The sequence below is a fragment of the Mollisia scopiformis genome, assembly GCF_001500285.1.
Source record: "Mollisia scopiformis unplaced genomic scaffold LY89scaffold_1, whole genome shotgun sequence".
NCBI classification, from domain to species: domain Eukaryota; kingdom Fungi; phylum Ascomycota; class Leotiomycetes; order Helotiales; family Mollisiaceae; genus Mollisia; species Mollisia scopiformis.
The window spans coordinates 232931-251283 of NW_017263581.1; the positions used below are offsets into that span (position 1 = coordinate 232931).

At 47.7% G+C, this 18353-nt stretch overlaps 6 protein-coding genes across 6 annotated transcripts; 5 read left to right on the forward strand and 1 right to left on the reverse strand.

Moving 5' to 3' along the window:
• Window positions 1-854: 854 nt before the first annotated feature.
• On the reverse strand, window positions 855-1418 carry LY89DRAFT_744215 (uncharacterized protein; the record flags this gene model as incomplete). The annotated part of the gene is made up of 1 exon (XM_018221027.1): window positions 855-1418. The coding sequence occupies one exon, from the start codon at window positions 1416-1418 to the stop codon at window positions 873-875; it is 546 nt and encodes a 181-aa protein (XP_018078111.1). The 3' UTR covers window positions 855-872.
• Window positions 1419-3774: 2356 nt separating this feature from the next.
• LY89DRAFT_744217 (uncharacterized protein) lies at window positions 3775-5276 on the forward strand (the record flags this gene model as incomplete). The annotated part of the gene is made up of 1 exon (XM_018221028.1): window positions 3775-5276. One exon carries the CDS (start codon window positions 3775-3777, stop codon window positions 5242-5244), a length of 1470 nt encoding a protein of 489 aa, XP_018078112.1. The 3' UTR covers window positions 5245-5276.
• Window positions 5277-5949: 673 nt separating this feature from the next.
• Window positions 5950-7160, forward strand: LY89DRAFT_776008 (NAD(P)-binding protein; the record flags this gene model as incomplete). The annotated part of the gene is made up of 7 exons (XM_018222000.1): window positions 5950-5989; window positions 6037-6221; window positions 6269-6425; window positions 6476-6647; window positions 6696-6761; window positions 6832-6857; window positions 6904-7160. 7 exons carry the CDS (start codon window positions 5950-5952, stop codon window positions 7158-7160), a joined length of 903 nt encoding a protein of 300 aa, XP_018078113.1.
• A 250-nt stretch (window positions 7161-7410) lies between these two features.
• On the forward strand, window positions 7411-10533 carry LY89DRAFT_633438 (WD40 repeat-like protein). The gene is made up of 2 exons (XM_018211342.1): window positions 7411-8466; window positions 8513-10533. The coding sequence occupies exons 1-2, from the start codon at window positions 7443-7445 to the stop codon at window positions 10192-10194; spliced, it is 2706 nt and encodes a 901-aa protein (XP_018078114.1). The 5' UTR covers window positions 7411-7442; the 3' UTR covers window positions 10195-10533.
• Window positions 10534-10655: 122 nt separating this feature from the next.
• LY89DRAFT_776010 (uncharacterized protein) lies at window positions 10656-12152 on the forward strand. The gene is made up of 3 exons (XM_018222001.1): window positions 10656-11335; window positions 11385-11465; window positions 11512-12152. Exons 1-3 carry the CDS (start codon window positions 11056-11058, stop codon window positions 12033-12035), a joined length of 885 nt encoding a protein of 294 aa, XP_018078115.1. The 5' UTR covers window positions 10656-11055; the 3' UTR covers window positions 12036-12152.
• Window positions 12153-16011: 3859 nt separating this feature from the next.
• LY89DRAFT_2036 (uncharacterized protein) lies at window positions 16012-18171 on the forward strand. The gene is made up of 2 exons (XM_018205800.1): window positions 16012-16947; window positions 16998-18171. The coding sequence occupies exons 1-2, from the start codon at window positions 16409-16411 to the stop codon at window positions 17845-17847; spliced, it is 1389 nt and encodes a 462-aa protein (XP_018078116.1). The 5' UTR covers window positions 16012-16408; the 3' UTR covers window positions 17848-18171.
• Window positions 18172-18353: the final 182 nt, after the last annotated feature.

An 18353-nucleotide genomic window follows, 5' to 3' on the forward strand; every position in this document is an offset into this window, starting at 1 on the left:
TTGCTATTGCTGCTTCTGTTTGGTTTGCAAAGTCTGGTTTTGAGGATAGACAATCTCAAAGACAGACATTGAGATGTTTTGTTGCATGTCGCATTTTGCTAATGAGATTTCTGCAGGGATTTGGTATTTTACTGTTCTCTAAAGTCAATTTTTGAGGATAGATAATCTGAGAGACAGACATTGAGCTGTTTTGAAACCACCACCGAGGACTCCCAAATAGCCGCTCCTACTTCATCTGCGATGCTGTGCAATGAAATGTGGGTAGTAAGGCGTGCTTCTGGAGTTGTGTTTGGGGTTGTTGTGGGTTTTTATTTCCGGCTGATTCGCAACCTGTTTTGGAGTTACTGAGCAGTGAGTTGAGAGATAGACTTATTCAGAGCCATGGCGTTTAGTAGGATTTCCACGTCAAAGGATTGCGATGCTAAGTTCGGGCGTTGTGAGTACGGGTGATGATGTGTGTGGTTGGTGGAGGCATCTTCTGGGATGTTGGGCGCTGGTATGGGTCATAACTTTGAGGTATTTGAATGTCGGTCGAGTTGTGCGATTATCGTTGTCTGAATTGTCGAAGATGAGGATGGGTATTGTTGTGTAGACTTTCGAATCAGAGCTTTTGGAGCCTTGGAAGGATCGAGTTACTGTTACATCATATACTTCCCATTCCTATCTTTCTCGTCATATGTGAGATTTCATTACTAGGCAAACTCAGCAGCCTTTCATCAAGTGCATGATTCAAGTTAGGACAGACATTCAGTTACTACACGTCTTTCCTTCAATCTGCTCCTCCGCGCCAGTCTGAAATGAGAGTTTACGACCATATCTTAATTCTCATTTCTCAGGGCCAGTACCTCTGCTCGGAGTCCTGCTGCTTGTATCTACGGTGCACAGTTTTCGGAATCAATATTATCTTCCTTTTTGGGGGGTATGGAGTGCACAGATCCTCTACCATAAAGGCTGAAGATCATCTCGAGTTCACCTGCCTCAGCATCCCAGGTGAGATCTCGCCCCTCCGTCTCCCTCTGATAGCATATATACTTCAATCCATTTCGGTGCTGGGCATCCCTGGCCGTTTTGCGTACAGTCACACAGTGTGATGTGCCATAAGGTCTACTGTATATAATACCACATACTTGTGTGAAGCGATCTAAGCAACTGTGAATTCGTGGAATATTGAACCGCAGGAGGTAAGGTCCTTTCGTTACTCCTTGGCGCTCTAGCATGTCGTATATATCGCCAATTCCGCAGCCTTCATTTGCTTCGTAGAGACCCTCTCTTTGTACGTTGATGGCGAACTGGTCAGCGGTCAGACCCTGGAGATATGCCATCGTAACGAAGACACACTTGTTTTCGAAATCTCGCGGATTGTAGGTTGAGCTTCCGAAGAGGCCGATGCTGTCGAGAGCCAAGCCGAAGTTAGACATTTTGTGCTTCTTTGAATGTGATTGATTGAATTTAGTTGCTGTAATTGTTAATGCGATGATGAATGATGCTGTGATTGATGAGGCGAAAGTTTGGCATCTGAGGTCGCCCTTTATATGATATGCGAGAACAATGGTGCTTCAAGTATTCTTCGAAAAAGCATCACGAAAAACCCAAGGCATCAGACATTTCCAGCTGTCTTCTTTCACAATCTTCCTTCTGTCGTAGTAAGACCTGTTTCTGAACTCCAATGAAACGTCCCAGAACCAGACAATGACTTGGTGAAAGTTTTCGTAGATCGACCACCTTTAATGGTCTTCTGTCAAGTTATCTCACGCTGTATCGTCTCAAGAGGGACAACTTCCGAACTCTTCAGAGTCACGAAACCCAGGCGCTCATACACATTCCCTCCCAAAGCTTCAAAACCAACCCCTCCATATTTTCCTTGCTTCGTAACAAGAACAGAAACAAAACTTCTTCTGCCTCCGAAGGAATTTTCTCTTTGGTATCAGGCAATACTTCACCAAATACTTCTAGTGTCAGGTTAGTCTTGATGGGAATAAAAGGCACCATGCGCAATGGAGGGAACATGCTGAATCAGTCCGGTCCGCGGTGCGGGTGCAGAAACGGTTCAGCGGAAGTATATAATTTAATACCTCAGTTGAGTTTCTATTCAAAGGCTCAAATCATCGTACTGCTTCTCACGTAAATAGCCATCGTTTTCCTAAAACATGGCGCACTAGTCGGCAGTCCTGAGACTCGTATATGGAAGTATTTTGCAACCTCTTCGTCGCTTAATCTCGGTTCAGAGACTTACAGAGCAGCTTTCCAGTGCGACAGATCTCGAGGACTTCTCCATCGACATCCTGAGAGCCATTCGCTCGTAGAGTCTTCGTAGCTAATCAACTGAAGAAGAATCTCGCACCACCAACAGCCTTGCGATGATTGTGTTTCAAGACGTTCTAAAGTCGTCTTGTAGCTGACGTCCAAGATGATGTGAGGAAAACTCCGACAAGACCATTGATTCTTGCCCCAAGGCGTCACCTGACCGCTCGTCAAAGAGTGCTTCGACTTGGCTCAGATTGCCGACTTCGGATCTAGCCTGAGATCCTCCTCCAAAGAGTTGCGCATTATCTGGGAATGAAATGACGACAGCTTCTAGGAAAGAATACAAACAAAACAATGACCGCTCATGGCTAAGTGGAAAGTATGTTGAAGACACGATTCGAACCCAGTTGTGAAAGGCTCTCGGTGATCCCATGTTCAGCCGCAAGCATGGCTTGCAGTTTCATGTCCGAATTTGGAGGTCGGCTCACGTACGTAGCCTGCAAGACAAAGAGGATTCGCTGTAGATGCTCTGTAAGTGAGTTCTTTGGCGTTTGATCATAAAGTACATGCCAATTACGAGAAGTGTTCTGCAAGATCGAATGCTCGAGATCTTGACAGCTCTTCCCGGGCACATGCCTAGGTACGTATGAAAATACTTAGGTAAGCATTCATTAGGCTTTCACACCCTTCTAGACATTGACATCATGAGTAGCATTGACATGTTCTGTTACATGAAACTAAGGATGCGATCATTGAGACCGTAGACCTTTCACAAGTTCCAATACTGGTGCCCACTTAGTCACCAGTCCGTCACTCCATATTATTTCAGCATAGTAGCTACAAAACATTACAACATAAAATTAAGGGCCTCGAGAACAAGCTTCCCTGAGCACAAATGGCCGCAGTGTCTCAAGGGAGTCGTCGACGATTATATCAACTTGCTTGCCTCGCTCTATTCGCACCGTCTTCTCCCCGCTACTAATCGTGAGGACCGTGATGTCGCACTTTTTAGAAAAGGATCCCTTTTTATTCTTAAAACAATTCAATTGTGTGTGAAAGTGCTGTTGACTAGCTTTAGTCTGCCCAAAAGCAACCAATCACTCTTCAGACAAGATTTATCTTTGTGCAATTGTCATGCATATGACGCTTGGAGAAGGGTTGTTGGTGAAGAAAAAAATTCTTCCAAATAGTGTATCATCCAATCTCAACATATAATGAAGTAAGTGAACAGCTAGCAAGCTTTTGTGATGAGATGCAAGTGTAATGTTCTGCGTAGTGTGTTCAAACTAGACGTAGTGCCCGCTGTCTTTTCGCGCACTAGACCCCTAATGCTCGCTCGCTTCCCTCTCTCTTCAGACAAATGGTACCGAGTGATAGTGCAGTTTCCAGCTCCAGCACCACACAAGAATATAAAATCTCGCCTTGCTCACCGAAAATCACTCCTTTCATTCTTGCAATTAACATATCTCACCCGGTGTCAAAACCTCCTCATTCGCTGCCGAAACAAAGAAAGGCATTACAGATACAAACATGCGTCTCACACTCCTCAGCAAGGGTGCCATCATCGGCCTAGCCGCAGCAGCACCACTGATCTTTCGCAATAAGGATGTCACTGGCATCGGAAGGGCAACGAACGAGCTTCCTCCTGCATATCAAATTCCCGCTCAAGTCGAAATCCTGAACAAACGCGACTGCACGCAAAAGGTAGAATTCAAACAGGAGAGGAAGAAAGTCGAGAAGTGCGCAGACATTTTCTACGACCTGGGTCTAAACATGAAGCACAACGGCAACCCACCTAACAATGCTCATCGGACCTGGTTTGATGTAGAAGCTCCCATGGATGTTGAACCCTCTTCCCATAAATTTATCGAGATCAGAGATTGTTTGAAATGTGCAGACTCTTCTGTTCTACGGGAATGGACCAACAAGTTTCTTCCACAGGATTACATCGATCGTGTCCATGCGATGAACGATGAGGAGCTCCTGAAAGCTGCGGCTGAGTTGACGCCGAGCGACATTCAGAACTGGGTTTGGAATTCCAGAGACGTGTGGACCCGAGATTTGGCTGTGGACTGCAACGGAATTGATGCTCACTGCCGTATCAAGCATATAAATGGGACAACATTTCCCTCTCACCGACAACACAAGAATCCGACGCACGAAGAGCACACTCCTCACCAACTCAAGAAACCTGAACTCAAGCCTCACTTCACCAACCAAACCAAGCATGAGCCTGCAGTGCATTATCTTCTGAAGCCAGGCTCTAAGCCCCACTACCTCAACCATACTACACACGCAGACCATGAGTCGAAGATCAAGCACCTCAACCGCCTCCACTCTCGTTCCAACGTTACTGCGTTCGGCAACATGACTGCCACCTCCAATATGACCGAAGTCTCCAGCAAGACCGAATGTGCACCATACGTGAGACAGTTTCTCCATAATCTCGTTCACCTAGCTATGAGCCTGGCGACTCGGAACGCGACCGAAGAAGACGCCCAACTCATTGCCGTAAAGTTCGAAGAGATTGTACATAAGTACGCCACCGCTAGGGACGGACTCGCTTCTAGTAATGGAACTTCCAACGAGCACCTGGATGTTGCAGGCATCACTGATGTATCTAACAACATGGAAGGAGCTGAGACCAATGAGGATGATGAAGACGATGACGAAGAGGAGGCTGAGGATGAGGGCAAAGACGATGTCTCTAGTTCGGTCATGTGGAATCGCCGCATCATTGAAAACGCGACGAAGCTGCTTGGAGCTTTGAAGGAAGGCCTGGATCAGATCGACAGCACTGAGGTTGCTGAAGATGGCAAGACTGATCTCCCTACCTCCTTGTGGGGCAAAGAGCTGATGAAGATGTTACTTTCGAAGAAGGCCCAATATCAAACCAACGACACCGAGGTTGCTGCTCCTATCACTGACCAGACTTCTAAGAAGTTACCTGGTGCATTGCCCTCTGAGGTCATTGCCAACCTCACTCGCAATCATGCTTAGAGTAGTTCACGAAAACTGTTTGCCGATATCCGACCTGAGGTTTTCATCATTAAGATTTGTTGGCTTGCTTGATTACAACTTCATCAGGAGCCTACTTCAACTAATTGGATTCTTGGTGATTTTGATTCGGCGTTCTTAGAGCGTGGCACGCCCGTGGACAATGTGTTTCAAGTCAACATTGTCTCTTTAAGCACACTGACTGCAATTGGTGTTGGGCGTAAGGTTCTTGTCGTGGTATTTGCATGGCTGAGGATGTTGTGCTTCGACCGTTGAGAGTACCGTGTAAACAATTGTTGATTGGGAGAAAGGTTAGGCGTGTATGGTACTGTATAGGGATCTATTGTTGGTCAGCTGTTAATTCAGGAAGGGGCGGATATTTGTGTATAAATAGCCATAATCGTACCAAATGATTGCATCAACTTGGGAGTTTTAACCTGTTTTTGGAGCCATTTTGTACTTCCCAAATCTTTCTGGAAGACGATGATACTCAACTTGTGGGTTTCTTAGTACACTCCGAGGAAAAGCTAAAATTAAAGTGAACGCTAAGAATGGGGTGGATAAGCACTAACGAATCATACTTCACATGATGCTTCTATGCTAAAGTGACTCATGAATTGCAGGAGACACACAGAAGAGCTAAGTAGCAGACCTGATTCAATTGATAAGCTTTCGTTTCGAAATCTCGTTCTATAGTCTCTAGACGTGATGTCTTCTTCTCGATTACCACCACAGCTAGGATGGATTGGTGCGTAATGACTGCTATGTCCGTAGAATTGTACGCTGATGTTTTAGGTCTTGGATCAATGGGAATTGGCATGGCCAAGAACTTGCAGAAGCATCTCAAATCCACAGGTGCTCCTGCATTATGTTTCACTAATCGTACAATGTCTCGCGGCGCATCTCTAGAAGAACTTGGAGGCGAACCATACCAGTCCGTTGTCGAAGTAATTCAGAACTCGGATATCGTCTTTACATCGGTATGTATTTTTGTAGAGATGAGTACAGCCACTTAACAGCGCCACAGCTTAGCGACGACTCTGCCTTGGAGACGATTGTGACGCAAGTGCTTGCTGCTGGGAATCTAAAGAACAAGATCGTGGTTGACACATCTACCGTTCATCCTGACAGCACAGTCGAAGCATCTTCTCGTCTGAGCGAAGCTGGAGCACTCTTTGCAGCAGGTGAGTCATGTGACAACCCAAATAAGCTCGTCTGTACTGAATTGGAACAGCTCCTGTCTTTGGTGCATCCCCTGTTGCAGAGGTTGGGCAACTGTTGTTTATTGTTGCTGGGCCTGCAGCAGCTACGAGCGCTATCGAGCCATATCTCAAAGGCGTGATGGGACGAGGGGTGATCAGCCTTGGAGAAGACGTTTCGAAAGCAAGCTTGATGAAAACCTCAGGGTAGGACAAACTATCCTAAAATTCTGATCTTTCAGCTGAATCTATTAGAAACTTTATCACGGCCGCAATGATGGAAATAATCGCAGAAGCCCACGTATTCGCAGAAAAGACAGGGTTAGGAAGCAAAGCTCTTGAGGCATTGATCGAACAACAATACGGACCACTGGCTTATACAATGTCCAAGAGGCTCACTACAGGGCGCATATGCGCGTACTCTTCGGTATGCACAAGGTTGAATTAGACTAATCATGACTAGGAGTACAACCATGGTCAGACTTGAACCTTGCCATCAAAGATGTCGGACACGGCATCAATTGTGCTCAGAGCGCAGGAGCAAGACTGAAAGTAGGGGAGATAGCGTTAGGACATCTTGAAGAAGCAAAGAAGTATTCTGAAGGTCAAGAACAACGGCCATTGTACTCGTCTTCATTGTATGGCATCATCCGGCAAGATGCAGGACTAGATTTTGAATCGGAATTCGTGGAAGCAAGAGACGACAAGGCAACTAAATAGAGCTTCTGAAAAATGGATAGGAAATCAATAGGTTCTGAGATTATTTGAATGCTCAATATGAGAAAGACATCCCGCATCAGCTCAAGGTATCAAGGTTTCAATATTAGCTTAGCGTGCTTTTAGCCAGTTTATCTATCGGCACCCCATTGGCATCGGTTTTAATTGGCTGAAACTGTTCACCGCCTTCCCGCACTGCCAAAATCTAATCGTGAATTTCTCAAAAGTTCACGAACTTTTTTTCGACAGAAGCACTGAAGGTCTTGATCGTTTCCTACCAGCACAATGGATATCCACCGCTGCAGATTCGTGCCCTACCCTCCATCGACAATCAACGCGCTTGCCTTCTCCCACTCGCACATTTCGAAAGATCAGAAAACTGCCCCTCCAAGATTAGCAGTCGGACGCGCAAATGGAGACATCGAAATTTGGAATCCGCTGAAGGGCTTGTGGTTACAGGAAACCATTATTCGAGGAGGAAAAGATCGCAGTATTGATGGCCTTGTATGGACTCAAGATCCAAATGAAGACGTCGAAGGAAGAACGATTATTGGGAAATCAAGACTTTTCAGTATAGGATACACAACTACGGTCACAGAGTGGAATTTGGAGACGGGTCGACCACTTCGCAATGCCAGTGGCAATCATGGAGAGATATGGTGTATTGCTGCCCAGCCTGCCTTACTTCCTGCAGAAGAGGAAGACATTGGCAGCAGCGCACAGTGGACGGGGCAAAGTCTGATAGCTGGCTGCACGGATGGAGCATTAGTACTATACTCGACCAAAGACGATGATCTACAGCTTCAGAAAGTCCTCATTCGCCCATCTTCGAAGAAAGCAAAGATCATTAGTGTCGCATTCCAAGACAGGAATATTGTGGTTGCTGGTTGCACAGATAGCACGATTCGTATATTCGATATCCGAACGGGTGCATTGTTGCGAAATATGACCACTGGTTCAGGGCCCAAAGGAGGACCGAAGGAAATCATTATATGGTGTGTCAAAGTTCTGAAGAGTGGAAATATCGTTTCTGGAGACTCGACTGGAGAGGTCAAGATCTGGGATGGAAAAACATTTACCATGTCGCAAAGGATAAAGTCGCACAAGCAGGACGTGTTGAGTCTTGCTACAAGTCATGATGGTTCAGCAATCTTCAGTGGTGGCATGGATAGAAGAACCATCACCTACAAGCCAGTAGGTAAGGGCAAGCAAAGATGGGCAGAAGTGGCACATCGCAGATTTCACAATCACGATGTCAAGACTATGGCAAGCTTCGAAGGCCTCGGCATGAGCGTTTTTGTATCTGGAGGTAGGAGCTACAACTTCACATACTTGAACATGGCTAACAATCATAGGTCCTGACGCATCTCCCATCGTGGTTCCTCTCGGCAAATTCGGATTCGAGCACCAAAGAGCATTGCCATTCCTTGCCCAAGAGCCAATTATACGAAGCGCACCAAGCAAGAGGCTGATGGCGAGTTGGTGGGACAGAGAAGTTCATATATGGCGAATGAACAAGCAGTCGAAAGCTGTAACAACCGAAGAGAGTGAAGATGAAGCAGAGGTGAAGGGCCGTAAGTTGGTCGCCAAAATGCTTATAAAAGGAGAGGCGAATATCACTTCTACAGCTTTAAGCGCGGACGGCAATCTAGTCACTGTAGCCACCACGACAGATCTCAAGATGTTTCTTCTACGTAGTAAGAAACCAGAAGACGGCGAGGGTTTGAGGGTCTCGAAAGTTGTTGTTCCTGCAAGCATCGCTTCTGGAGCCAGACTTGTCCAATTTTCACCTGACGGAAAATGGCTCTGCATTATTCGTCCAGACAGTCATATCCTGCTCGTTAGAATAACGAGTGAGGCCACATCAGTCACTGTCCACTCACAAGCCTCCAAGCCTTCACGACTTGATCGCCGCATCGAGAAGAATATTCTTCTTGGCGGCCTTGGCACTTACGACAGAACAATCTCGCAGGTTACATTCTCTTCAGACAGTCGGATCCTCGCCATCAGCGATATCGCTGGTTACATTGATACGTTCGTACTTTCAGGAAACGAGGATCTTACTTTACCGATACCCGAGGACGAGGCAGACGCCGCGTCATCAGATTCTTCAGATCCTGAATCAGATTCAGATGAAGAAGAGGAGTCCAAAACTAGGCTCATCTTCGGTCAGCATTGGACACGCAATCCAGCTGCATCGTTACTCCCGAAGCTACCTGCTGCACCTGTGGTGCTCTCATTTCGGCCCGGCACCAACGACGCACAAAAGCCTTTGAGTAATGGTGTGTCACCGCATCCTACCAGAAACAATCCGCACCCTGTGCCACACGACCTGCCCGAAGGAGAGGACCGCTTGCTCGTGGTTACAGCTACATCTGATGTCTTCGAATTCGAGGTTTTGAAGGGTGGACTGAGCGCCTGGTCGCGGCGGAACCCGACTTCTAGCTTCCCGCCTAAGTTCAAAAAATCTCTGGATCAGGTACGAGGCTGCATTTGGGATGTTAAAGATTCGCGAGAGAGAATATGGTTGTACAGCATTAATTCGTTATGGATGTTTGATCTGTCACAAGATTTCCCTCCGGATCCCGCGGGCGCTGGAAGTCGGAAACGGAAGCGGGCAGCTAAGGAACATCCATCTGGGGCAGGAGGTCACGTTGAGGATCATCAGCTAAACACTGGTATTTCCAGGAAGATGCAGAAACGAGATCCAGACGAGGTTGAGATTGAGGAGGTGGAAATGCTTGTGAAGGATGATGATGCGATGGATGTTGATGAGGATGTCGATGATGTCTCTACTCTCCAGCGTCTGATTTATGGTGATACAGAGACCGAAGATGCCGTCAAGGGTACAAAGTCTCGCTCTTGGCACTGGAAGACCTTCAAATATAGACCTATTCTAGGTATCGTGGAGATAGGCGAAGGCGATGAATTTGGACCCGAGGTAGCTTTGGTCGAAAGGCCGATCTGGGAAGCGGATCTACCGCCGAGATATTATGGTGAGCAGGAGTGGAAGGATAAAGAGATGGCGGCCATGTGATGTACGTTTGCCTATATGGGAGTCTCTGTGTGCATTAGCTGGAGTTTGGGTGGTGAGATACTGGGCAAGGAAAAGTCTACAGAGCACGAATGTGAATGGAGTATTTCACAATATCTTGGCTGTTCATAATGTCTGTTCTTCCTGTGATGTCTGTTTTACTTGTCAATGTCTGGTTCGGATTTGACATTTATCGGGCTTGCTATATTTCTTACTGCTGTTGGTCATTGTACTCATCCGATGAATCGGCGGAGGAGGAATTAATCAGCTTCATGGCTGTTCACGACAGTAGAAGATCCTCAGCCGACTGCTTTCTTGTTTGCAGAGCCCATCAAGTCCTTGGCGTTACAACCAGGAACTCTTGTTCCATGGGAAGACAATGTCAAGGATATAAGCTCCATCAAAGTGAGAGATTTGAGTGAGAGAAGAATTCCCGATTGCTTGTTTTGATGCTTGCTCTAGAAGTCACAGGAAGGAGTCAAATTTCCCTTGAATGCGCTTCTACAGTCAACAGAAACCAGGTGTTCAAGCACAACCGAGCTTCACCCTCCCTTCCACCCTGTCTATCCTCTGGAAGTCAACTCTCTACATCATGTCAGTCACTTTCTAAGTGCATTTAGTCAGGTAGGAGCGATGGTGAAAGTCATGATGAGTTGTGACTTCGAATCGTATCAAGAAAGGAAGGAAGCAACGCGCTAGTGAGGCCTTGCTTTCCTTCGAACTCCAGCTTCGTTCACGACCACCATTCTCCATCACAGACATTTTAATCTTGACAAACTCCAACTCTGCGCACGATTACCATTCTTTATCACAGACATCAGAATCTCGACAGACAATACCGACGTCTCTGTGCGTACTGCGAAGATGGACAATTACAACGGCGAGTCGTCTCGGTGTCCATATCCTTACAAACAACCAACATCTTCTTTTACAGACGTCGCCAACTTGACCCAACTCATCGACCACTCCATGCGTGCTATTCAAAATACGTCTCTGGGGCATAAGAACCTTCCGAGGCAGCATCCAGAAGGTTCAGGTTCCAGGCGTGGCAGAAAGCAACAACGCAGTACCAACGAGTCTGTTTCTGGACATGATCAGTTGATGATTCCGTTCGACCAGATGGAGATCCGCGATAATACACAAGGTAAAACATAAGTCTTCCGAGAATACATTACATGGGACTGACAATACAGGTTCTGGAGACCAGACTGGTGTCGTCCAACCACCCTCAGGCAACCAGTTAGACAAAGGGAAAGGACATGCTCGGCCACCATGTAAGATCTTTCTCGGCACTTGCAGAACTCAAGCTAATCAATATAGACGCCCCTGAAGCCTCTGCACGCCAGACCTCTCCTCCACCCAAGATTTTTGTTGGTAGACAGCCAATGACTGTTCAAATCGAGTTTCCCATTCATGAGAATGACAAAGTCGACGTATACCATATGGACGGAGTTCCCGTGGAATACGAACAAGAGGAAGCCATACACGTGGGACTCATGAACAATCAACTCTTGAGCTGGGAAGCAACCAAAGACGCTTCCAAAGCAAAGTGGCCAACTGGAACTCTAAGACAGATCCTGCGCGATATGAAAGCAAAGCTCCAGAAAGAAGCGGACGACAAGGTCAGAGACCTTACTGAAACGCTGATGGAAAAGACTCGAAGAGCGGATCTCGACCTACGTCGAGCTGCACTGTTAGCAAGTGAAAGCGAATTGAAAGTCGAGAATTACAAGCTAGAGGTAGAAGAATGGAAGTTTTCATGCAAGAATTTGGAGAAGCAACTACAAAAGCTCTTTAAGATTGTAGAAGATGAGGAGGCAAGCTCGGTATCTCCGCTTGAGTAGCAGCGCGGATGAGTGATGAAGAGTTGGTAAGAGGAGGATAGGCAGCGGTAGGATCACTTCGTGAACGTGGTCGGGGAGCAGGAACACGCTTTACTGAATAGCGTTAAAGCGAGAATCAAACACCAACATGTTAACGTCTAATCCTCCAAGTCCCAACGTGAAGTCTCCAAATCCTGGACATCCTAGGCAGCAAGAAGTGAACCAGAAAATATTAAACCCAAGGCTTAGCATACAACGCCATTTAACCAGAATCCCCAACTCCACAAACAATAACAAAGAAAGCCGGACTCAAAGTCCAGCACTTCGTAACAATACGACTTATCCCAGCTTACATCAACTATATCAACACGAGACCAAGCCAGTCATTCAGCAGCTGAAATCCCACCGATTCAACTCCTTCTTGTGACAAGACTCCCTCCAATCAGATGACTCACATCCACCGCATGCCTGCCTGCGCTCTTTTCATCACCTCGCCACACTAGGTACCTACCGTCCTCCGATCCATCCGCACACACATATCTCTCTCTCGTAACTCGTAAGCAAGTAAGGACAATATTTTCGGCATGACTCGGGATATTCCCACCTTCACCTACACCCTACCACTTTAAGCTACTGTAATCCCATAGAGCAGAACAGCAGAGCAGCAGAGCAGACGCGCGTCTAGCTCTCGTCGTCATTGCTGCTGCTGATCATGACTACTGTCTTACTAAGTCATTGACTTCCTTTCTTCCCTGGGTAAAGCAGTGAGCGGTGTCGGTGGGAGGTATACCGAGACAAATACTATTTGTTGCAGGCTGTATATAGTATATTATGTCCAGAATTCTCTGACTTTTGAGTAAAGTATAAATAATAACAGGAAATGAGTGATGCTCGAAGAAGAGGGGGAATTGTTGGCTGCAAGTGATGAGAGTGATGAGAGTGCAAGGAAGCTAGCTACTTGACATTCCGATTCTCAGATACGAGTTGAGATACACCAAGGCCCGTATCTCGATGATAGCACAGTTAACTCGCAATCATCTCATCAGACGTAACAGTAGTCGGCTTCCCACCGAGTGGTGGAAGATCTCGTTCCCCGATTGTTCATTCGGTGGAGAGGTGAGTACTTAGGAACAGCATGTAACGCGTCACCGTTCAGGGGTAAGTTGCGAGGCACGTGCTTTATACTGCTGATGCTTCGCTTCTTGTTTGTGGACGAGTGAGAAGAAGAAGAGTTAGAAGTAAGCAGAGTAAGGCTAGCCAGGATGAGGAGGAAGCGAGTATAGAGGGGATGTGTAAGAAGCGAGGATAGTAGCGTAGTGTAGAGAGATGTTGAGTGGCGAAAATTATGGAAGGATTGTAGGCAGCAGTGTGATGATCTTTGATACGCGTCTGAGGTGTATGTATGTGTGTGACATTGCGATTATTCGCTGAATTAAATCAAGATTGTTTTGCCACTCGGTCAAATACCATGATACTTTGATGTTGCAGTGCTCAGAGATTTAGAAAGTCTACGAGGCCATGATACGCGAGATAGTGTCAGCCTCAACCACGGATCAGATAATTACAACGAGACAACTTTGTCTTGTCTGTTGGCACTCTGAATTAAGCAGATGTGGAATCTATCCACGTGTACGTCGAACATGTCTTTCCGAGTAATGTGGCTGCCTGTCCTGTATCAACCACATTCGCAAACTCTAAACGCGCGTCAACTCTCAAATCATCTGTCACGACTCAGAGGAACTGTCAAGTGGACGTAAACCAATCTTCATACTCGGGCCGGGTGGACGAATTCGATAGTTGATGCGGCTCAAAGCTCTCATCGGGGCTCTACCCCACTGGGAGACAGACTGACGTGGAGGAAGCACGTGCATTCAATAGATGCACAAGATTGAGCAGTGGAGAACAACGCCCTCGCATCCCCATTCGGCTCGGTGCCGAAACCCCAAAAACCTCGATGCGGCTCATGTGACGAAAACATGCGAGTTGTGGAGAAGGCAATCTTATTTGGCGGAGAAGCACGACTGCGCTTCGGAGATTGCTGGATTGCGAATCTTTGATGCCATCAGCGCCATCTTGGCATTAGTCAGGACGCTTGTGCCGGTAGAGAGAACTTAGGGAGCAAAGAGGCGAGCTGTCAAAACGCAATCGTCGTCGGCGGGCCAGATCTCGGGTTCTCTCTTCCTTTTGCCTCTTACGATTCATTCTTCGTCTGACTTCAGAAACAGATGACGCCAAGACGAAACAATCTCTCAAACCTTACCTTAACTCTAAAATATGCAGATTTCCTTGGGACAGAATGCAGAAACACGGACCCGGAAGAATTGGAATCTCAGGTAGATGATCAAGCTTTGTGTCTGTTTGATGTTCAGTCCTCGCTTAGCGTTTAAATGTGCGCTAGGCCTTATTGGTGACACTGCCAAGACCCTGATTGCGCGTCCTCGTACGCAGAACCCGGCGATGGATTTGTGAGGGAGCAGATGGGCAATCGTTTACATGTTTCCGACGTGCACACTGCACAATGATTAATTGTAAATTGGAATGGAAATGATATTCTCTTGGCAGTGGGTATAGTCGTCGTCTTTAATACTCGCTCTTGACGTCTCTCTGTCTGCGAGAGGGAGGTCATTGGGAATTTGATATACGTTTTGGCTTCACGTAAACCCACCGGCTGACCTCGAGTCGCGGGCCACTGGCAGCAGGAAACCTTCGGCTCTGTACGAAGGGTCGACACGGGTGGCCAGACTGCGTAACGCAGTGAGGTTTGTCTTTGGCTTGCGTATCAAAACTCTTGCCTATGGGGGGCAAATCGACGTGATCCAGCAGCACTTGTCAGCAGAGGGAACGCAGAAGAAATGGAGTCCTGGAACTGTCGGGGGCTGGGCGCATTACTTTAATCCTCACGGCAGCTCTGTGATCCGAATGATCTGTATCTTGATCGACCTTGAGCTTCGTGGCCCTTTTCCAGGTGTGAGGCTCAGAGACTGGTCTGCGCCCCAAACGGCTCCTGTTGCAGATTCTCACAGACTTACCCCATACCTCCTCGACCAGCCTAAAACAAGCCGGCAGGAAACACACACGTGATAGAGAAAGTCGAGAATTCCAATCTTCGAACAAGGCTGCAACACAGAAACGACGATTGCTGGGGTTCACTTGGCCCATTCCATCCCCGAAGGTTGAGAAATTCCATCAATATCGACGTCAATATACGGCTCGTCTGACACGGTGATTGGATCGACACCACGACGTATCCAGTCTTCCTCACCGTCATACCAGATCATTCCTCTCGGCGACACTCTCTTTTGATTGTGCCAAGCGGAGGCAGACTCCACAGATTAGCAGAACGAGAGGCCTGCGTCGATATTCAGAAGAGGAGGAAGAAGAAGAAGGACCACTTGTCAGAGAAGTCTACATCAACCACCAGAAGCAATTATCATCGTCTCCAACTAGAGATATCTCGAATTAGTAATTGAGAACCAGATCGACAGTGATTGGACGTCACCAGGGTCCCGTTCTAAACCAGGCCATTCAAAATAGCTGCTCAGACCCATATAAAGGAAAAGCGCCTCAACGGTCAGGCTCGCGCGCCTTTGCCCTGCCATTTCGGAGGTGAACTTTGGATTTTGGAGCTGACGACGACAAGACTGGGGCCCTTGACGCCCGTCGAATCACCATCCTCTATCTGCAGACCCACTACGGCGCTGCAGCCACTCAGCGGTGCTCACCCGCGGTGAAAATCTTCCTAGCGTGAAGTGGAGTGGATTAGGTGTTGAGGGACTGTCCTACCCACGCGTCTGCGCCCATCGCCCATCATCCACATCCACATCCACATCCACATCCGGGTCCTGGCCTGGCTTTCGTGTCTGACGGAACAGCGAGCGAGCAGCACGCACGACGACGACTCCGAATCCTAATCTTCTTCCCGCACCACGCACTCTTTCTTACTCGACTTCTTTAAACACTATTGCTCACACACGTACCCGACACATCGATACCACCTATACCAAGACCTCGTCGTCGCACCTCACGACGCCTTCATCTGCCTTCTCGTGGTGGTTCTTCATGAGTTCTTAATAACTGCCACAGTCCCTTCCCCTCACTGATCCTATTCTTGGGTGGTGCCTTGCGACTTGCCACACTAGCCTAAAACTCTTAGCGTCAGCTTGCGCGGTCTTGCTGCGGCTGTGCGAACATCGAACACTGAACACTCACTCAGTCAGACACTCACTCTCGTTGAACACTCTCCTCTCCTTCGACCTTTCCAATTCAGAGGCGCTCCGGTACGGAGTATCGACGAGAATACCATCAACCCAGGACAGAGACATAATTGACGACCGGAGCGAAAGTTGGAGTGGGCGACAATCGACCCTTCGCCACATCACCCTCGAGCCGATACCATGGCCGACTCTTCGCGATACGGAGCGTCGCAGAACCCAGAATACGACGAAAGATGGGCAAAGGACTTGAGAGAACAATTCGAAGGCTTATTACGGGTAAAGCGACTCAATGAACTCGATCGCTCACGAACATCATCGCCCTCACCTCGAGAACGTTCCTCCTCCAACAACCTTCGAGGGTCTCCTTCAATCAACCCCCCTCAATCCCCTGGATACCGACCGTCAACATCCAGTGGCTCACAATCAGGACCAACACCTCCTTCATACGCTTCATTACGGAATCTGCCAAAGATACCCGCTCCACCCACCGATGCGCAATCACAAAAGTTTCGAAACTTATTAATCTCCTTATCACTGACACCAACGAAATATGAGAATCCAGGCCTTTTAGATGAAGCATTACAAGTAATCCCACTGGACCGAATCTACGGAGAGGCCGAGGAAGAAAGCCAAGTGCTCCAGGCACAGGCAGAGAGTATGGGAGATGGAAGAAAACCAGAATGGGGATACCAGGACTGCGTCATCCGCGCCTTACTGAGGTACGTTACATCTTTCCTGCTGCATTGAACGATTTCTGACTGCAAACTAGATGGTTTAAGCGAACGTTCTTCTCATGGGTCAATAACCCTCCATGTTCGGTCTGCCTTTCACCAACTATCGCACAAGGAATGACACCTCCAACACCTGAAGAATCAGCTTATGGGGCTCTTCGAGTGGAACTTTACCGATGCTCAGGGAACGACTGTGGAGCCTACGAACGATTTCCACGATACGGCGATGTGTGGCGTCTACTCCAGACACGAAAGGGACGATGTGGAGAATGGGCCAATGCTTTCAGCATGTTGTGCAGAGCTGTTGGTGGTCGTGTAAGATGGGTTTGGAACGCCGAGGACCATGTCTGGACCGAAGTTTACTCCGAAATGCAGAAGCGATGGGTCCATGTGGATGCCTGCGAGGAAGCCTGGGATAATCCACGACTGTACTCTGATGGATGGGGAAAGAAGATGTCATACTGCATCGCTTTCTCGATGGACGGTGCGACAGATGTCACTCGACGATATGTGCGCAAGACTGATCATGCTCTTGAGCGTAATCGTTGTCCTGAGGAGGTAATGCTCTACATTCAAAACGAAATTCGTAATCTTCGACGATCCAACATGGCCAAGGATGAACGATTCCGCCTAGAGAAAGAGGATGCTCGGGAGGACAAGGAATTACGTGGCTATGTTGTTGCTTCGATTGCTCAATCGGTTGTCTCCAACCTTCGACCTGGTGAGCCATCAATGAGCAGCGCTCGTCCACGAACACCGGAAGATCAGAAACTGCCTGCTGAGCAGCCTGCCGGTAGACAGAGCGGTACACAGGAATGGATCAATGCCAGAGGTGAGAACGGTCGTCGCCAACAACCTCCAAGAGATCCATCACAACGTGGACATTGAAAGACTTCCTTGTGAGCATTTGCACTTCACATATGAAACAACACCAACGCGAGGCTGAAGGCAAGCCGGAGGATAAATCTTCGAGCCAGCAACGGTAATGCGACCATCGCACCGATCCCAGCGCCGAGTATCATACTCATGCTTGCCTACATGTCGGCCACGACAACCTCCCGATTTTCTAACCAAGCGACAATCTGGTCGCTTATAACAAAAACACCTTCCGCCTTCGGGCGTGTACGCTATAGAATGCGGCTGCATTCACCGGGATTTACTTTGTCACGGCGTTCAGGGAGATATCATAATTTTATTTGTCAAACATATCAAAGCCAAAGAAGAAATTCGATGTTGGGAAAAGGAGCTGTGCCAAGGTGGCATCCAAGGCAGGATACAGCGGCGTTCAGGAAATATTCGGGGTTTACGACCCATGCTTTATTTTACTACTTTTTTATTTATTTGATACGGAGACGATGAGCATTTTGCATGAAGATGAAGGACGGCAGGCAGGC